Source organism: Rhopalosiphum padi, chromosome 1 (genome assembly GCF_020882245.1).
Source record: "Rhopalosiphum padi isolate XX-2018 chromosome 1, ASM2088224v1, whole genome shotgun sequence".
Classification (NCBI taxonomy): Eukaryota; Metazoa; Arthropoda; class Insecta; order Hemiptera; family Aphididae; genus Rhopalosiphum; species Rhopalosiphum padi.
In genome coordinates, this window is record NC_083597.1 from 74,491,879 (window position 1) to 74,511,438 (window position 19,560).

General features: G+C 23.3%; 1 protein-coding gene across 2 annotated transcripts in view; it reads left to right on the plus strand.

The window, feature by feature from the left end:
• Positions 1 to 8,808, plus strand: part of LOC132917313 (collagen alpha-1(III) chain-like) — a 32,447-nt gene extending 23,639 nt beyond the window's left edge. Inside the window, exons 7-28 of one of the 2 annotated variants that reach the window (XM_060978008.1) lie at positions 64 to 141; positions 372 to 407; positions 570 to 650; positions 737 to 781; positions 907 to 978; positions 1,047 to 1,091; positions 1,282 to 1,338; positions 1,415 to 1,468; positions 1,979 to 2,041; positions 2,170 to 2,205; positions 2,312 to 2,407; positions 2,512 to 2,610; positions 3,802 to 3,837; positions 4,165 to 4,287; positions 4,402 to 4,428; positions 4,557 to 4,685; positions 4,786 to 4,812; positions 5,529 to 5,645; positions 5,806 to 5,922; positions 6,215 to 6,331; positions 6,614 to 6,733; positions 6,798 to 8,808. In XM_060978008.1, coding sequence (XP_060833991.1) covers positions 64 to 141; positions 372 to 407; positions 570 to 650; positions 737 to 781; positions 907 to 978; positions 1,047 to 1,091; positions 1,282 to 1,338; positions 1,415 to 1,468; positions 1,979 to 2,041; positions 2,170 to 2,205; positions 2,312 to 2,407; positions 2,512 to 2,610; positions 3,802 to 3,837; positions 4,165 to 4,287; positions 4,402 to 4,428; positions 4,557 to 4,685; positions 4,786 to 4,812; positions 5,529 to 5,645; positions 5,806 to 5,922; positions 6,215 to 6,331; positions 6,614 to 6,733; positions 6,798 to 8,140 — 2,918 coding nt within the window. In that variant the 3' untranslated portion in view covers positions 8,141 to 8,808. The remainder of the gene's footprint in view (positions 1 to 63; positions 142 to 371; positions 408 to 569; positions 651 to 736; positions 782 to 906; positions 979 to 1,046; positions 1,092 to 1,281; positions 1,339 to 1,414; positions 1,469 to 1,978; positions 2,042 to 2,169; positions 2,206 to 2,311; positions 2,408 to 2,511; positions 2,611 to 3,801; positions 3,838 to 4,164; positions 4,288 to 4,401; positions 4,429 to 4,556; positions 4,686 to 4,785; positions 4,813 to 5,528; positions 5,646 to 5,805; positions 5,923 to 6,214; positions 6,332 to 6,613; positions 6,734 to 6,797) is intronic. The other variant, XM_060978009.1, reaches the window with a different exon arrangement.
• Positions 8,809 to 19,560: the final 10,752 nt, after the last annotated feature.

Genomic DNA, 19,560 nt, shown 5'->3' on the forward strand with positions numbered 1-19,560 from the left:
GCAAATAGATTACAAATTTAGATAAATACTAAATTAATTATATTTTCAACTTATATTTTATAGGTAAACCAGGATCTCCAGGCTATCCATCATATCAACAACCATTACCTTACCCCCCTTCATCTTATCCTAGTACATCAGGTAAATATATAATTAAATAATGAATCTAATATACATATTTTAACTCTATATGCTCAAAGTTTGAATTGTGTTATTATATTTGTTATACTTGTTCACGTATTATGTTTCTTCAAATTCTAAAACACTAGTAATTAAAATGTTTAATATTATGTTTATTATTTTTTTTAAATAATCTAAAACAACAAATTGTATTAAGTTATATAATATGATTTTTTTTAAATTTTTCTTAGGCTCGTCAGGTTTACCAGGAACTCCAGGAATTCCAGGTTTGTACTTTATTAATAACTAACGTTACTAATGTATTATTAAATTAACTATTGTAAATAAAAAAGAATTATAGTCAATAGGCTTACAATTATTTGATGTTTATTAATAATTAAATATCATTAAACTATGGTAAATGAAACAAATTATTAATTTGTATATAGGAGCTCCAGGATTGCCAGGTTCACCAGGTTTGCCAGGATCATCTTCAAATAACAAACCATCTTCATACCCAAGTGTTTCAGGTAATTATATTATAATTTCTATAGTCTGTTTTAATGACTAGATAGGTATCTAATAAAAACTAACTATTTCTCAAATTGAATTTTAGGATCACCAGGATCACCAGGATCACCAGGTTCACCAGGATTGCCAGGTATAAATTGAATTTGTTTTAACAAAAAAAAAAACAACTAATTAATATTTAAAAATGAATAAATAACAAGTATATTAGAATCAAATTTAGAAAATATTTAATAGAATGTTTAATTATTTTTACAGGAACACCAGGCTTTCCCGGTTCTTACCAAAAACCAACAACATACCCAGGAACAGTATACCCTAGTGGACCAGGTAATTTAATAGGTTTTATTAAATTAAAACAATTTAATCTTGAAAATGTATCTTTATATTTTTACCAGGATCCCCGGGATCACCAGGCACTCCAGGTTACCCAGGATCACCAGGTATAAATAACCATTTTTATTAGTTATTTTTTTTATAGTGTGTGTGATAAAACATACTAAAACATAAATGTTAATATTCATTAATGAGTTTGTTTTATTTTAATAACACATATTGTGATTTAATTCAAAGTTTAACAACTTTTAATGTATATATATAATTTACTAATTTTTAATTATGTTGGCCAACTAGGAACCCCAGGATTACCAGGTTCTTCATACATCAAACCTTCATACCCTGTAGCCCCAGGTAATAAGCAACATAAAAATAATTAGATATTTAATAAATTTATCTAATTTATACATTAATATTATACTAATTTCAGTATCTCCTGGATCACCAGGATCTCCGGGTTCTCCAGGTTCTCCAGGTCTACCAGGTAAATACAATATATTATCTCTAAATAATATAATATAATAAATTATTTAGTGTATCGCATTTGGAATAGCATGTTATAACAATGTAACTCATACTAACACATATTATTTAAGATATCCCTCAGTAATTACTAAAGGTCAAATTATTTTTTACATAGAGTTAAAAGTTTAGTTATAATTTTGAAGTGTTTTAGAATTCTTAAAATGTAAAATTTAAATAATGTAGATTATACAATTATATATATATAATACATAACTTTCATTATACATTCAACTAATGACCAAATTATTAAATTATGTTTAAGTCTTTTAAGATATTCATAAATATCATTCTTAAATAAAATTTAGGCAGCAAAATTTTATTGCTACCTAGATTAAAATAATTTATTTTATGATTAGGGATTTAGGTACAAAATAACATGTTTGTGATATAAATCTTTAATTTATAACCCAACTACAAGATAAATTTAAATTAAATTAAAAATATCTAATTTTAATTAATTATATTAAAGGAAAACCAGGATCTTACGTTCCACAATCTACATATCCAGGATCATCTTATCCAGGTACCCCAGGTATAAAATAATAGTTATTATTTCTTCTGTAAAATTTCAAAATTATTTTCATATAAAATATTTTATCTTGTATTTATAAATAATGTAATAATATATTAATTTAATATAAACTCTTTTTTTTTCACTAGGTCAACCAGGAACTCCAGGATTACCAGGATTACCAGGTATGTGTTAATTTGAAATAAATTAAATTTATTATTGATGTAAAATTATATTTATTTTAAACAAAACATGATTTTTAATATTTTTTTTTTCATAAAAATTAAAAAGGTAAACCAGGAGCAACAGTCTTACCAAGTACACCATCGTATGAAAAACCACAGCCAACTTATCAAAAACCAAATGCAGGATACCCCGGAAGTCCAGGTAAATTGATATATAATCTAATAGAATACAATTTATACATTTTATAAAAATATCATCATAATTTATTTATATTTGTATTCTAAAATAAAATATTATATTTTCAGGTCAACCAGGTACTCCAGGTTTACCAGGAACTCCAGGATTACCAGGTACAATTTCATATCCAAAACCAACACCACCGTCAGCATATCCCGTAGGACCAGGTAATGCAATAATATACACAAATAAAAATAGGTTTCCTTAAATGGCTTAAATAGACATGTTTCTTTCTAATAAAAATTGTAATACTTCTATTAAAGTATAATACAACCTCTTGCTTAAACACACACATATGTATACTGTATATTTATATTATATAGGTATATAATAATATATCAGTTATAAATAAACAAATATAAATATTGTGTTAACAAACATTTAAATATACATTTTTAAAAGTATATTATTATACTTTAAAATTGTACATACAAATTGTAACCTTTTTATAACTAACTATAATCAAACTAATACTTGTATTATTATTTTTTTTTTTATTGACCACGTGCAACTTCAACAACTAAATGCAATAGTTTCAACATTTTTATTTTTTATAAAACCTATAATTACATAAAGTTATTTTTTTAAATATAAATGTAAAATTAATTTGATTTCTTACTTTGAATTTATTATTATATTTGTTTTTCCCGTACACCATCTTTGAAGAAAATAATGAAGTTGTTCAATATTTCTGGGTAATAGTCTCCATATAGGTTCGAGTGAATGTTGTACTTTAATTATGTATTTTCTCATAATAGTTGGTCTGTAAAGATTTGTTTGACTGTTATTGTTATTTTATATGAATTGAAGGTTAATTATTATAAATGTATAATATATAATACCATATTGATATAAAATCCGTATAATATCTATTTACATTTATATTGTAAACATAAATTTTATCTTTATTATTTATTTAGTTTTACCTAATTCCAATATAGTTTTTTAATTATAATTTCCAAATATATCAATATAAATTAATAACATACAATTAATTTTACTAAAAAAAAAAAAGTTTAATATTACAATTAGATAATTTATATATATTAAATAGATATGACCGCTAACTATAAGTATAACATTCTTATGTTTTAATTAGCATAAATATAAATCAGACACTTATGATTTAATTAATATATGTTTTTTTAGATTTATTTATATTTATGACTTAGATCAAAAACTATCGAATCAAATTAACACATAATGTAATACAAATTATTCAAAACAAATAAGAAATGTTTATATAATCATTAACATAAACATAATATAATTTTAACATAAATAAATATTATATTAACATAAAATACTATTATTATCTTCTAATTTATTTATTTACTTATTAAAATAACATTTTACAGGTAAACCAGGATCCCCGGGATCTCCAGGACTTCCAGGTAATTTTATTAAAAATAATATCTTAATATGAACGTTCAAAAAAATTTAATATAGAAACGGATTTTATAAATCTCTTCAATCACAATATTAATTGTATAAAACGAAAAAAATCATTAAATATGTATACATTTATTTTATTTACTAATTAGCACGTTAAATAAGTACCTACTATTCATAACAACGGCTATACTAAATCTAGTAAATCACATTTGATGGTTTGCTACATATTAGTGAACAATTAAAAATAACAGTTCAATTATATCAAATATAATTTTTGTTCTATTTAACCTTTTTTTTTTATATAAACAAGTTTATTATTTTTATAGGTCAACCAGGAACACCAGGTTTACCCGGGTCTATATACCAACCCTCATATCAAAAACCGTCTTCAAATAACCAATATGGAAATCCGTCTCCATATCCAGGATCTTCTTATCCCGGAAGTCAAGGTTAATAATTTAAACTTTAATAAATAACTTTAAAAATATACGTAAATATATGAAAAATGGCTTTTAATTTAATATTTAGTTCAAAAATAATAATTAAATAATATTTTTTTTTAGGACTACCCGGAACGCCAGGATTACCAGGTAAATATTATTCATTTAATATTATAGAAATCATTATTTTACATTTTAAACAAAAAATATTATTAGAATGTATTGGTTTAATAATAATAGAATTGTTAAAGTAAAAATATATATTTTTTTAAATTAAGGTCAACCTGGTACACCTGGAACACCAGGCTCAGCTTATCCAGGTTCTACATTGAATCAAAAACCCAATTATCAATCTGTTAAACCAAGCTCACAGGGTTATCCGGGTTCTTCATACCCAGGAAGTCCAGGTATAAATATTTGAAAATGTATAGTTATAATCAACAAACAATCAATAGAAATAATAAAATCGAAATAATTAAATAACTTTTAAATTGTTTTGTGTTCTAGGACAACCAGGCACTCCAGGATTGCCAGGTAAATAGCATTATAATAGTTCTTATACTATAATTAAAAAAAAAAAAAAATACTTAAATCAAATGCATTAAATTAAAAAAAAAATGTTTATAACTTCAAAACTACTTTATGAAACTTAATTTTATAGTAACGGTTTCTGGACAGCGCATCGTTAAAATTGACTATTCGTAAAAAAAGACAAAAATAAAAGAGTGTTATTGGTCAAATTTATAATTCATTAAAAATTTAATTTATCAAATAATACACATTTTTCGTTTTTTTTTTTTGAAGTACTACTTTTATTTTACGCATTAAATTAATTATAATTAAGGTATTCCTTTATTTTCAAATTGTCATCTTAAATAATATAATATGTGTACATAAGCATTTTATACATATATACCAATATAGAACACTCTTTTTTATTTTCTATGAAATATTTTTGACGAGCTGTACTCAATCCTAAAATAGTATAATAACATGATATTTATACGTTAATTATTGGTTTCAACATTTATTTTATATTACATAAATTTTAGTAAGTAAAATTAATTAAATTATTTATTTCAGAAATATTACTATGTATTTGAATTTGTTTTTATAGAAGGAGAAATATCTTTTTTTATAATTTATTATAAAGTCCAGTTTTAAGCACCTTCATATTCTTATATTATTTTATTCATAGATCACACAATTATTTATTTAGTTTTTATAATTTTTTTTTAATATAATTTTAGGTCAACCAGGAACCCCAGGTATACCATCTTATCAAAAACCAAATCCGCCAACAACATATCCAGTTCAGCCCACATATCCTTCACAACCATCTTATACTGGTTATCCTGGAAGCGCAGGTAAATAAAATTAAAAACAAATTTGTTGAAATATTATCCTAAATATGTATATATCTGAAATTAAATTACTCTATTATGTCTAATAACTGTTCAAGGCAATTTTAAAATATTTAATTGTATTTAAGTTATGTATTTATTCATAATTTTGATTTTTTTTTAGGTCAACCAGGAAAGCCAGGTATTCCTGGTACTCCAGGTACACCCGGAATTCCCGCAGGACCATCTTACCAAAAACCTACACCTCCTGCTGGATACCCAGGATCTCCTGGAACACCAGGTATATTCAAATATATTTATTAATCTAGATATTTAAACAAACTTTAGTTGCTTATGTCTATTTACTACTATAATTATTGGTAACTGATATATATTTTTTTTATTTCAAAGTAGTTTTCAAATTATAAAACATTTGATTTATTAGTAATTATCCATCTATTATAATATCAATTATAAATATGAATATAAATGTATATAATATTTTTAATATTTATTCTTACTCTAACTTTTTTTTAATTCGAGTATCTTACTGATTTTGATACAAGTATACTTACGTCTTATATTTATTATAGGACAACCAGGAACTCCTGGGCTCCCAGGCAAACCAGGCCAATCATTTGGACAAAATCCTCAAGGGTTGGTTGACTATGGAAAACCTAATCTATCATCAGGATATCCCGGATTTACAGGTAAAATATTATAAAAAAGTTATTTTTAGCATTTTAGTTATTTAGGATTTCTATAAAAAAACATTTTTAGTGTAATAAAATTAGGAAAATTAATCAATTTAGAATTTTGATGTTGACAAAAATGTAAAAAATATGGTTTTTGATATTAAATATCAAACATTGTACTGTAATTGAAAAATATCTAATTCATAGTTTTGATCATTGATACATTTTGTTGAAGTCTTAGTAATGTAATATTTGTAATTTATTTCTTTGTGTAACGTAAATTTAATCTTGATTAAGGGCAACCAGGCCTTCCAGGTCAACCAGGAACTCCAGGAACCCCAGGTATTCCAGGTTCTTATCCCACTTCACCAAAACCCAGTCCATCTCCCATAAATCCAAGCAGTGGAAGTGTATCAGGTGAACATTTAAAAAAAACTTAACCTTTTTAAATTTACAACGAATCAATATATTTTTTTTTAAGGTTTACCATCCAATGGTTATCCATCATTAGTTGAAGAAACTCAAACAGGTTATCCAAATAAGCCTAGTTCTCAACCATCATACCCGGGTCAAAATTATGTTTATCCTGCCAGCTATCCTCAAAAACCAAATGTTCCTGATTATGGTGCACAGCAACAAAACGTGTACCCTGAGTATTTAGGTTCAGGATATCCAGTACCCCCTCCTCCTAATGCACCATTCCCTAATTATCCACAATCTACTGTACCATCTGGTTACTCTGGTTATTATGAATTGTATCCAGGTCAAAATCAAGTATACTCTGGTCAACCAGATTTTAATGCATACCCAACTGCAGCTGGTGAACAATATCCTTTCAACGGATATGGTTATCCCGAACAACAGTTTACATACCCAGTAACAGAAAATAAAGGTAAAAAACCTCAAGTAACAACACCTGTCTCTACTCAAACATCTGGTTATAAGAGTAAGTCTAGTCAAACTTCTCCGGAATATACAAGTAAACCTAGTTTGATAGATATACGTATAAATGTTCCAAATGAACCTGATTCTAACGATGGCCAAAAAGCTGTAATTTTAGGTAAAAATGAATTAATAGGACCTTCATCAGGATCATCAGGACATTCCAGCTCACTTACTCCACAATACGTGGATAGCCCCACAAAGGCACCCAAATTACCATATCAATTTGGTCAAGGATCAAATCAGGTTATCTTATCATCGAGCAAACCAGAAACTAGCACTTCATTGTATAGTGTATCTAGTAAAACACCATCGACAACTGAAAATATTAAATCAGTAGATTCACCAAGTACCATATCCTATGAAGAACAATTTAGTACTCTTTCACCAGATTCTTCGACACCTGTCAATATAATTCCTTATCCCTTGCCAATTGTACCAAACCCAGGATCTTGTCCATGCTATTTTGTTCCACCTACAAATAATTCTACCAATCAACCACAACAACAACAACAACAACAGCCAACATTTGACTTAAATAATCTCCCAGAGGGTGCTGTTATTGGATTCGTGCCGGTAGTATTTTATCCGTCATGTGGCGCAGGAAGTGCAGCATCAAAAGAAGTGGTATCATCAAAGTTAAATCCTGTTTTCCCATCGGCTTATCAAGTACCATACAAATGTTCATATTGTGAACAAGCTGAATCACAAACTGCAATCATTCGAGGAAGTTTTGATCAAGTAGTAAAACAAAGTCAATTAAACCCATCCGTTGTAATTAAAAGTCCAAGTAGAAAGAATTTCCCAAATGCCCCAATCTATGACCAACCAGAATTTGGAAGAAAGATAAAAGTAGTAAGAAGAAAAACTAAAGATGAATAATATTGAAAATAATCAACACAAATACTTTAAAGACTAAAAAAATAAATAAAATACCAACAGAATAAATTTAACATTAAAATTTTTTTTATATATATTTGAACATACAATTTCATATATGATTTTTCATATTGTACTAAAAAAAAATCAATTGACAATCATTTGTGTTTAACAAATTAATACCCCAAACGCTCAGATAATTTTATTTTTAGTTTAAGCTAATTTTATTGAATATAATCCGAATTATAAGGATATTTTTTTTATCTAAATTGTTTTTTTTAAATTAACGTTTAAAAGATAAAAATATATAGAATATATAATTAAATAATTGACATTAAAAGTCATTTTATGCGTATAATCTATTTTATTAAACAACAATTGTAATTGTATCAATCAGATTTTGATGAATTTATTTGTATTACGTTTATTAGTTTATACTATTTGTTAATTATAACCCGTCCAGAAGTTACCAAACATTTACTGTCAATTTATAGATACTTTTGTAAGCCTAATTAAATATATTTTTACGAAAAAATTGTATATATTTATAAGATGGTAACTCCTGGATAGACGTTGATTGACAATTTTATTTCACTTAATAAATAGTTGTTTTATATACTGTAACTAAATGTCAATTAAAAAATAAATAAAGTATAATTTGAATTGTAAAATTATGTGTACATTTTTTTATTAGATATGAAATATTGAAATATTTATTAATGGATTAAATAATGACTTTTTTAATAACAAAATATCGAAGAAAACTTTTTTTTTGTTATTAAACTAGGTATATCTAATAATATTAGATAAAAACATTTTCTTTTAAGTTATTTTAAGAAAATATTATATTAGGATAGATATATTTTATTTAAATATTTATTATGACACAAGATGAGTATTTATTTTTATATATTAGGATTTATAATTTGAGTATGTGTTTCCAAAAGTATTTTTACATTTTTGTTATATTTAACTACTTTAACTCAAATAATATCCTTCAATATCAATCAGTCTTTATATTTAATTGTATGAATACAATGAGTACAAATTAGTTGCTGGGTAAAGTGATGTTGAATCTTGAAAAATACCATAAATATAACAAAAATAATTAAATATACGGCATTATTCTATCATTTAAATTTGATTAATGAGGCAAAAGAATATTGAATACTAGTACTTACCTAGTAATGTTATATTAATAGTTAATATTATTCACGGTTGGATTTTAAAATATGAGATTTTTAATTAATAAAGATTTTGAAGAATACTATATTAAATAATAATATTGAGAATTATTTATTGTTATAATATAAATATATAATCTGCAAATACGTTGAATATTTTAATACTTATGAATAAAAACATTACATAATCTACACAATGTTTGCTATAAAATAAAATATTTAAAACCCGTATCATATATACACTTTAGCAGAAAGAATTAACTATTGATTAAAGGATAATGTAAAATTTGTTTACTTATTATGGTATTGATAAAATATATTTTAGGTAGGTACGTATTATAATTTAAATAAAATTAGTAGAGATGGCTTAGATATTGTAACAGTTATTTCTGTAAATGCGAGCACAATAAAATGGTAATGTGAACTGTAAACTGTTTATACTTAGTGGTGGTTTAGTTGGTATGGATTAATGTACATTTACCCTTATTATGATATTATTTATCCTTGAATTATAAAAGCATAAAGAATTTAGATATTTGAGATGTTTGTCGTACGTGCAATAATATTATATGATTATATAACAATGTAATAATCTATAACAGCAATAATTCCCTTTTGAATTAATAACAGTGTATTGTTGACAAAATAATTGCATTTCAGTATTTGTCTTGTTCAACAAAAAAAATTAAGTTTTTAGCTATAACAATAAAGTTATATAGTATATTGTATTCATACTATACTGTTTGTGGTAATTAACACTAATTGTTTAAAAATAGATGGTTCACAGAAGTTCTATGAATTTGTTCAAACATATTAAGAATTCTCGTTTAAATTAACCTAAAATGTATATTTATGTAAGGGTACTATGCCCGTGTACCCAGTATATAAATAAATAAATTAGTGTATAGTAATGTAGTGTACTATTATAATGTAGATTATTTATTATATAGTTTTAATACAGGTAATATAATATATTATAAATAAAACGTTGATTGTGTACTGAATGAAAATATAGTATTTTATGGTGATTATCTACTGTTTTCAAAAATGAAAAGCATTTTAACATTAATTCGAAAGGACAATCGCTTCACATCAATCACGGTGTAGACGCTAAATGAATACTACAATTAATTAAACAAACAAATAAACTTATTTTAATTAATTGACTTACTGACGCATTGATTGATTGATCCATTTAGGGGTTGGACAAGATGTGAATGACTGGATTCTATTACCTCAGATGTCAAGAGTGGTGCTAAACTATATAAGTGATATCTCTGTCGTATTAATATTGATTTAGAAAAATTACAATTTACGACACCTAACTATTTATGTGATAGCTTAATAAATGTCAGCATCTTTGGTCATATGTAAAATTTAATTTACTAAAATTATATAGGTTTTAGTTTTTATAATAAAAAAATATTATGCTCAGTAGGTATGTAAATAAATATTAAAAATGATAGTTATTTATGACTGACCTATACTTTTTTGTATTTATGGTTCATGTATTTAATATGTCAGATTTATGTTTTAAGATAATATTATTTTCTTAATTAATTAAAATGCCATCAATTTTTGTTCAATAAATGTAATATTGTGAGTGATTGTGAATTTCGATAATAGGAACATGATTGCAGATGGCATGATTTCGAATGTACCTTTTCTAGACAAGTATAAACTCAATTACCTTTTTGTTGCAAACTAGGATCGGCAATTAGAGGTAACGAAAATGTAAATTGTAAACTCAGCCTGGTAATAGCAAGTAATTAAAATGTCGATCCGAATCTTGGTATTACAAATATACATTATTTATATCATCTGAATATATTCCTTCATTAAAAAATAACAATAAATACAAACAGAAACTTAAATTAAAATAAACTATTGAAATATCAAAAGTAGTAACAATATAATTATTAGGAACAAAGTTTCAAAAATATAAAAATAATAAATACGGTAAGTACCTCTATTTAAGTATTATTAAAATGCATGTGATAAAAAACAGCAGACCTTATACCAAGATATAATTATATACTTTATATTAACTTATACCTTACTATTATTATTATTTTATCTTATAAAATATAAAATCGATGTAAATAACATGAATGAGATAATAATATGAGTTACAAAATCCCTTTCTCTCTGATGTACACTAAATCATTTCTCAATGATAAAAATTGTTTATCTAATAAAAAAAATTGAGCCAATTTATCTATACTAGGACACTTCTTGGTACATTTTGGGAACATGTAAATTTTATTCGATATCATCATATAAAAATGCAATAATAATAATAATTGTTTACTTCTCCTAGACCCGTGGTGGTCGAGAGAAGGTTGTAGATTCAAAACTACCCCTTGCATACGGTACCTTTGCTGTCTAATATCTAAATGTAAGTATTTATTATAACTTTAGTATGTTGTTAATAATTTATTATTTCCATTTGTATATTTTCAAAAAAAATAGTTCAAAGGATGATTGCCGTGAGTTCATCAATTGTCAATAATAATAATATTATAAAGAAATGTAGTATAGTGAGTATCGTGCAGTATTAAAGTTTAATTAAATGCAAAATGGCAATTATAATACAATGTTTATATTTCAAAATACATTTTTATTTTAATTTATGAAATAATACTCTTCTATCTAAATATAGTCATTACATTGATTATATTTTTATATTTTATCATTATTATATTTTAATTATTGTACAGTTAATTTACATTTTATATTATCTATTGATTTATATAGACAACTTTTACTAGAATTACACGTTTGAAATTGTGTGGCTGAATTAAAATCAGAATTCAATATTTAAAAAAATATATGACAAGAAAAATATTTTTTTCTGTGATTCAAAAATTAAATTTTGTGTTTAAGAAATACTTGTTGAAACTTTTCATAAGCTTCTCTTTAATTTGCAAGTTACCAAACTTTGATAATTTGCTTACTATATTAATTTAACAAGACAAGTTACATTGTATTATAAACGTTTTACATCAAAAGTGAACATTTAAATTTATTTCATTTTGTTTCTTAACTATAATACTTATAAGTAGAGTTCAAGACTTCTTGCATTTTGAATTTTTTTGTAATGCTCGTAGACTGTTCTAGGCAAAATGAAAATTATTTATTTTACCTATTTCCTCAAATTTACATAAAAAATATTTTATAGCACATTAAAGTGTATTTTTAAAATTTTTTATCTTTATATGGTAAATGATCTTCATTTGTATAACATTCAAAAGAAATTTCTAAATAATCTTGAAATACAATTTTACAATAAAATTTATAAATATATTTCTTTTTTAGTTAATTTATTTTACTTTGACAATTTTAATTATATTAAAATCATTCAATATTAGTCGTTGACTTGTATAATAATCAATTCAAGAAATGATCCATGTTTAATTTTGTTTACATCAAAAAAATTATTTTTAAATAATATTTTAAATTTTACAATCAACGATTTTTAATTATTTTTTTTGTACAAACTATATAACTAATAATTCATTTATTTGTTTTTGAAAAACACATTTTTTAAATATTTTATGTATGTTTAATAATACGTTATGCTACAGAGTCAACTATTATCAGATACCAAGACAGATTAAGAAAACATAATTATCAATCTAAAATATTACGAATGGCTACCTTGATCCTTAACCATTATTTTATATAACAATAGATACTATAAGAAGTATAATTTAACATTATTCAATAACTAGTATTTATGTAACATTAATTAGAATGAATCTATATGAGAAGTACTTATGTAGTCCAAAGAGTACTAATGTCCATGATATATAACCATTATGTAATGTAAACATTTATTATGATTATATCTTTTGGATGATCAAGTATTCCATAAAAACAGAACTTCGTTTTTGCTTATTTCGAAGGTCTAAATATTAATCTTAAGTTCTCACACAATTTGATATAAATACTCTTATTAAATTTCTTCTTATTTCAAATAAGTAACAATTATTTTAAAAGAATATTTCAATAGAATTAAAATTATTAAATTATACTATACTATTATCCTATATAATCAATATTAATTTAGAAAAATAAACAAGTTATGTATATGTTTAAACAGGGTAATATATATATTTCTTTTTATTAAATTATAAAATAAATAAATACATTTAATTTAAATGCATTATTTCTATGGAGAACATTATTAAGTTAAATTTATGATTGGAGCGATGACTATGGTTTAACAATGTGTGTTTTTATATATTTTTAATGTTTATATCTCATCACAATTTTTAACCATTATATAATATTTTCTGATAGCATGGTTATATTTCCTTCATACTTTTAGGGATTAAAAATGAAAACAATTTGCAGTACTATTTTTTTGGGGGAAATAAAAATAAATTAAAGAAAATTTAGAATTTGTATAAATTATTTTTTTCTTTAGCAAATTATTGAATAAATAAATTATTAAATTTATAGGGAATAATTAATATAATATTAACTTTTTATTAAACATAATAGACAGTAGTAATATAGTAACATAGTTATTTCTATACATATAGTTTAACATAATTATATTATATTATACAACAAATATCTTATTGTTTTCATTAATAATATTATGGCAATATTAGTTACTTTTACAGTAAAAATACATTTTCATTCATTGCTCAGAGTCAGTAATCAACTCCAAAGTAACAACCCTAAGTATTCAACTGGAATATATTTGTTTAAACAGGATAATATACCAAAAGCATATAAAAAACTACTCGCTATATTTGAAAAACATAATAATTTAAGTTAATCAATAATAAACAAAAATACATTCAATGCGTTTTGTGTTAAAATAATGGATTACATTCACATTAGTACATCACTTAATATTTTTAAAATATATTTACTTGGCTTCATATAATTTTGAAGTTTTCAACCTTAAAATAACCATTTTTATTTTATACTAGGTATACTTATTATATATTATAAATATTACATACAAAATCTAGGAATAATAGTAAGTACCTAGCTGTTAATATACAGTGTTCCCCATTGGTATAAAAATTATTTATTTATCTAAAATATCATACAAACATAATGTACACTGTTGTCTAGGGTAATTTATAATTATCATTATATTAGCTTCTTTTTAAATTAATTATATACATTTTTGAGATCTTATATTAGTTTATTTTTAAATGTATATTTAGTCATGAATTATTGACTATTATAAGGTATCATAATTATGATTAAACGATGTTTTTAGATTATTCTATGTTACTATTGTTAATAATAATTAATTTGATAATTAATAAATACTATTTATAATAAATTAAATTAAACATATTTTATTTTATCTATGTTTTAACTTTTTTTTTTAACATTAATTAGATAAATAAATGAGTTATCTGTTATCTAATTCAGATAAATTATTATTTATTCTTTTGTAACGCTGTATATATATCTATTATATATATTTATAATTTAATACTAATAATTTGTATTTAACAATATAATACTACAATATTATTAAATACTATACACTTATATTCAGTTAAACTATAATATTAGTTTTTGAAAAAAAATTAATTTAGTTTTATATTACAGAATGTAATTGTTTTAATTTACAACGTAAATTTAATGTACATGCCTTGAATGGGAGATCATAGATGTTAGAAAAAATGTGTTTTTTATGTTATTTACGCAAAATTTTGACAACAATCATAATATAGTTTTTTACATAAATAAACGTTTATTTTAATATTTGTTTTTTTTTTAAATTAACATAATTGATTAATAAAATATTTTTTTATGTGTTAATTTAGAAAACTAAAAACTTTTCAAGACAATATATTGAATGATTACTTAATATCAAGTTTAAATCATTCAAATAACGACGGACCATAAATACTACCCGGTAATTCTAAGATTAATGGATAATACAAAAAAAAAAAAATGTTCGGTACATTATTACCTGAGATAGGAAAATTAATGAACTAAGTTATTAATTTTTAAGCAACTAAAGCATTTATACTTTTACTTTACAATTAGTTTTTTTCGTTTAATTGTTTTATTTTTAGTAATTATAATGTGCACAGTCTTATATAACATTTTCTTTATACAAATTTGACTTGATTTGATATCGCATATACCTAATAACTTAGAAATAATTGATTCTTTTCAGTATTTAAAAATATCAGTTATAATATTGTAATTAAATAAATTCCATGAAAATGAATTGCATAAGTTATTAATTTACGCATATATAATGGCAATTTTCTTGATAGTATCTAATAATTTAATTATGTTTTGGAGAGGGGTGCAATTTTATTAAACGTATAATATCCCCTCATCCCCCCCCCCCAAAAAAAAATAATAATATATATTCTATTTGTTGAAAGTATCTTTCAATACGTATTTTCACTCACACATATATATATAAAATGTGAACATTACATTATGTACAAACTAAAATAAAAATGTGGTAGCAAATCCTTTTTTTATTTTGTTATATCTATGATGAATTTCGCTTAAAATAAACATAGTACGAACATAACAATAGGTAGCATATGTGTATTTATTGGTTGTCCGTGAGGTACTACTTTGGCAACAAAATATTAATTTCGTATTCCTTCCTTTTGCGGCCGCTGTCATTGTATCATTTAAACACGTAAGTTTATGTTTATATGTTATTATATGTGTGCATATTTAAATGATGCAATGACACCGACTGCGAAAACACGAAGGAATACAAAATGAATATTTTGTTGTCACAACAATACTGTGTGGACAACCAACAAGTACACGCACGCTATTGTTATTTTCATACTATGTTAACTTTTAGTGCCATTCATCACACATACAAACGTAAAAGAAAAAGTATTTGTCACCACCAATATGTATAAAATATGTGATAAACATTTCTGAATTAGGTAAGCATTTATACGGATGTAATTTTTTATATCTTCATTAAATTCCAATTCAAAACTTTGGTAATTAAAGAAAAATAATTTATTTTTTCTAAAATACAATAATTTACAGTATTACACATGTCAAATTATTTACAATAACTGTTTTATATTACTCTAGTTTTCATAATTTTATCAGAAATGTGTTTAGGCAACTCAGTAAAACAACAATTAAGAGGATGCTACGTCCGCATGTGTAGTTTCCATCTTAGAAATATATAATAAAGCAAAATCTATTTTGCGTGAGAAAGAACTGAGAAGGCTAACTAAGAAAGACAATTATCACTACATAAAAAAGAAAAACTTTGGTTGTGAAATATTTTTCTTATAAAGAAATATGAAATATTTTGTTTTTTATTATTTCCTAATTTTTGTGAACTATTCAACGGTAGTCATTCTGAAAATTATAAGAGACTAGCTATACTACACGACTTAGGCCGGGATAAAAATGAACGACTATAAGATACGATGTTTGGTGTATTTTGGTTTTAGTGTACTTCACGTCTTCATTTTTTGCGTCATTGTCATTATTAATTATATTTTTATTTTTATTTGACAATCGTTTAATTAATATTAAATAATATTTAATATATTTTTTTTTAATCTGTTAATTGAATAATATGAATATATAAATAAAAACGTATCTTAATTTATAATAATAGATGTATTAATATATTTTAAGTATGATAATATTTAAGCATCAATATCAATTTATTTAAAATTCTATGAAGTTTTATAACTATATAGTTTCAAATAAGATCGTTTGATGCGAACATAATAAATACATAATTATATTGTACTACTTTTATATTTTATACAGATCCTTACTTAAGTAATTAAAAGTTTTTTTTTTTCATAATATATTGGTGTTTTTGAATTTAAATTAAGTCTAAAAAAATAAGAGAACCGTAACTTTTCATCGCTCAATTAGAAATATAATTGGATTTTCATAAAAGACCAAATGACAAAAATATATAAACTTGATAAATGGTTCTGTATATCTTTACTTATTTTAGATTTTTTCATAAAACAGATTTTATGATTTCAAAGATTACATCGAAAAAATGTCACTTTACGTAATGTTGTTAATACTTAATAGATTAATCAATATTTGACCTCCACAAATTATGAGCAATGTTAGTAAGACAATTAATTTTACAGTTTTTTTTTAACAAATAATTATTCCATAGAATTTATAAAAAATTATTTATTCGATAATATAATTTTGATTTTATGGTAGAAGTATATTAAAACATATAATATAAAATATGAATCATGAAATATATTGTGTTTTTGTTACCTGCCTAAATAATGAATACAATATTTCATGTTATAAATATTAAAATATTATTTTTTAATCTCTAAAGTCTAAATAATGGATAAAAGATATTTTAAATGAGTATATTGTATTACGTTTTACAATAAATTCGTTATTGCGTGATTACTAAATTTTATACTAATCTACCAATCTGTAATCGACAAATACGATTATATAGTTAAGTATTCACTTCCCGCTGTAAATCTATTGACAGCTATTAATTGGTCATGAACATCTATGCAATGATTTATAATGAGTCTATTGTAATGACAACATTGACAACGATACAGTTATGCGTCATTCAGTAGTAGATATAACGGAGCTACATATGTCGAAGCTTTGATTGCGGTGTACCGTCCGTTTTTATTCATATTGGACAATTCATTCACAACAGAAATCCCCGTTTAGTCTTCAAAAATGCATATGATTTTTTAATGTGTGGCGAATAAAACAATACTCTAAAGTCTAAACAGTCTAAACAACACCTACATAGTTTTAAACAATTCCATACATTAATGTTCATATTCTTAAAATGCACTCAGCTAAGTTTTATCAAATTTAATACTAGAATTGATTATTATGCGTATTATTAAAACATAGCAGTATGACGCATATTAATATATTATTAATAATGTTGGTACCATGTCAAGAAAGTTTGAAAACTCTGGATTTATAATGTCAACATATTGATGTATTTTTTTTAAACATGAATTATAAGCTAACCTCTCTTCTTTTCTCAATGTACCTAAGTATAATATCAATTTTTTATTATCATTTTATAGAAGTTATATGGTACAATAGACAAATAAAAATACATAACTAGTATTATAAATAGATAGATAGTATAAATAATAAATTATGTATGTATTAATTCTTGTGATATTTACATGCATTTAATAAAATATATTCTAATGTTTATCAAACATTCGTGTGACACATAGAAAAAAGTATTTCGTAATTTTTCACATCATTTAAACCAAAATAATAATTTAAATGACAGCAAACATATACTTTTTTTATACAAATTAAAATTATCTTTTGATAATTTTGTTTATTCATTGATTTATACATTTAATGCCATTTTATGAATTCAAAAAATAGGATTAAAAAACGTTTACCGAATAATATTAAACACATAATATTTATAATATATTTTACTAACATTTATTGAATGCAATGTTCTGATTTAATTTATAAAGACTTTAAAATATGAATATTTTTTTTTTTTTTACACAATTTCATAAATTGAAATTATTCTATCCATATTTTGATGATAACATTTTTTTTTACATAATTAATTTTTTTTAGCAATCTGTTATAATTTGAACAATAAACTCAATTGATACAATAATATAAAAACAGGAACAATCGATTGAAAAGATATCCCAGAGGAGATACTTCATCAAGAGAACGAATTTTATATATTTTTATAATTTTTCCTCTTATTTTTTAACAATTTGTTTTGATACAAAACCCTAATAAATAATAATTATTAAACATTTAAAATTAGACTAATTTTCTAATTCCTAATTTTTTTCGAATTAATGATGTTCAACTATTATCTTAGGTTATTAACTGATATATTGTATAAATTGAATTAATAGGGTAAACGCATGAATATATGAAAATATATCTGTGCAATTATTAATTAATTGGGTTATTATTGTATTAACAAATAAATTAGTATTAAATGTTGACAGACCTGTTATATACTACAATTTATCTGATACATTTAAATAAATACTACTCAATATAAATTAAATGATAATTTATTTAAAAAATATCTTATTATAATATATTATAATAAATTTATATTGTTTGTATCAACTTACAATAGTATATTATTATAAGAAGGGTTCACTTATAAATATTTTAAAATTTTTCTATAATTCCAATAAAAGGTAAATTAATATTATTTTGGGCAGTGTTATCATTATTCCCAATAAAATTATTACATTATGTGTTTATAGT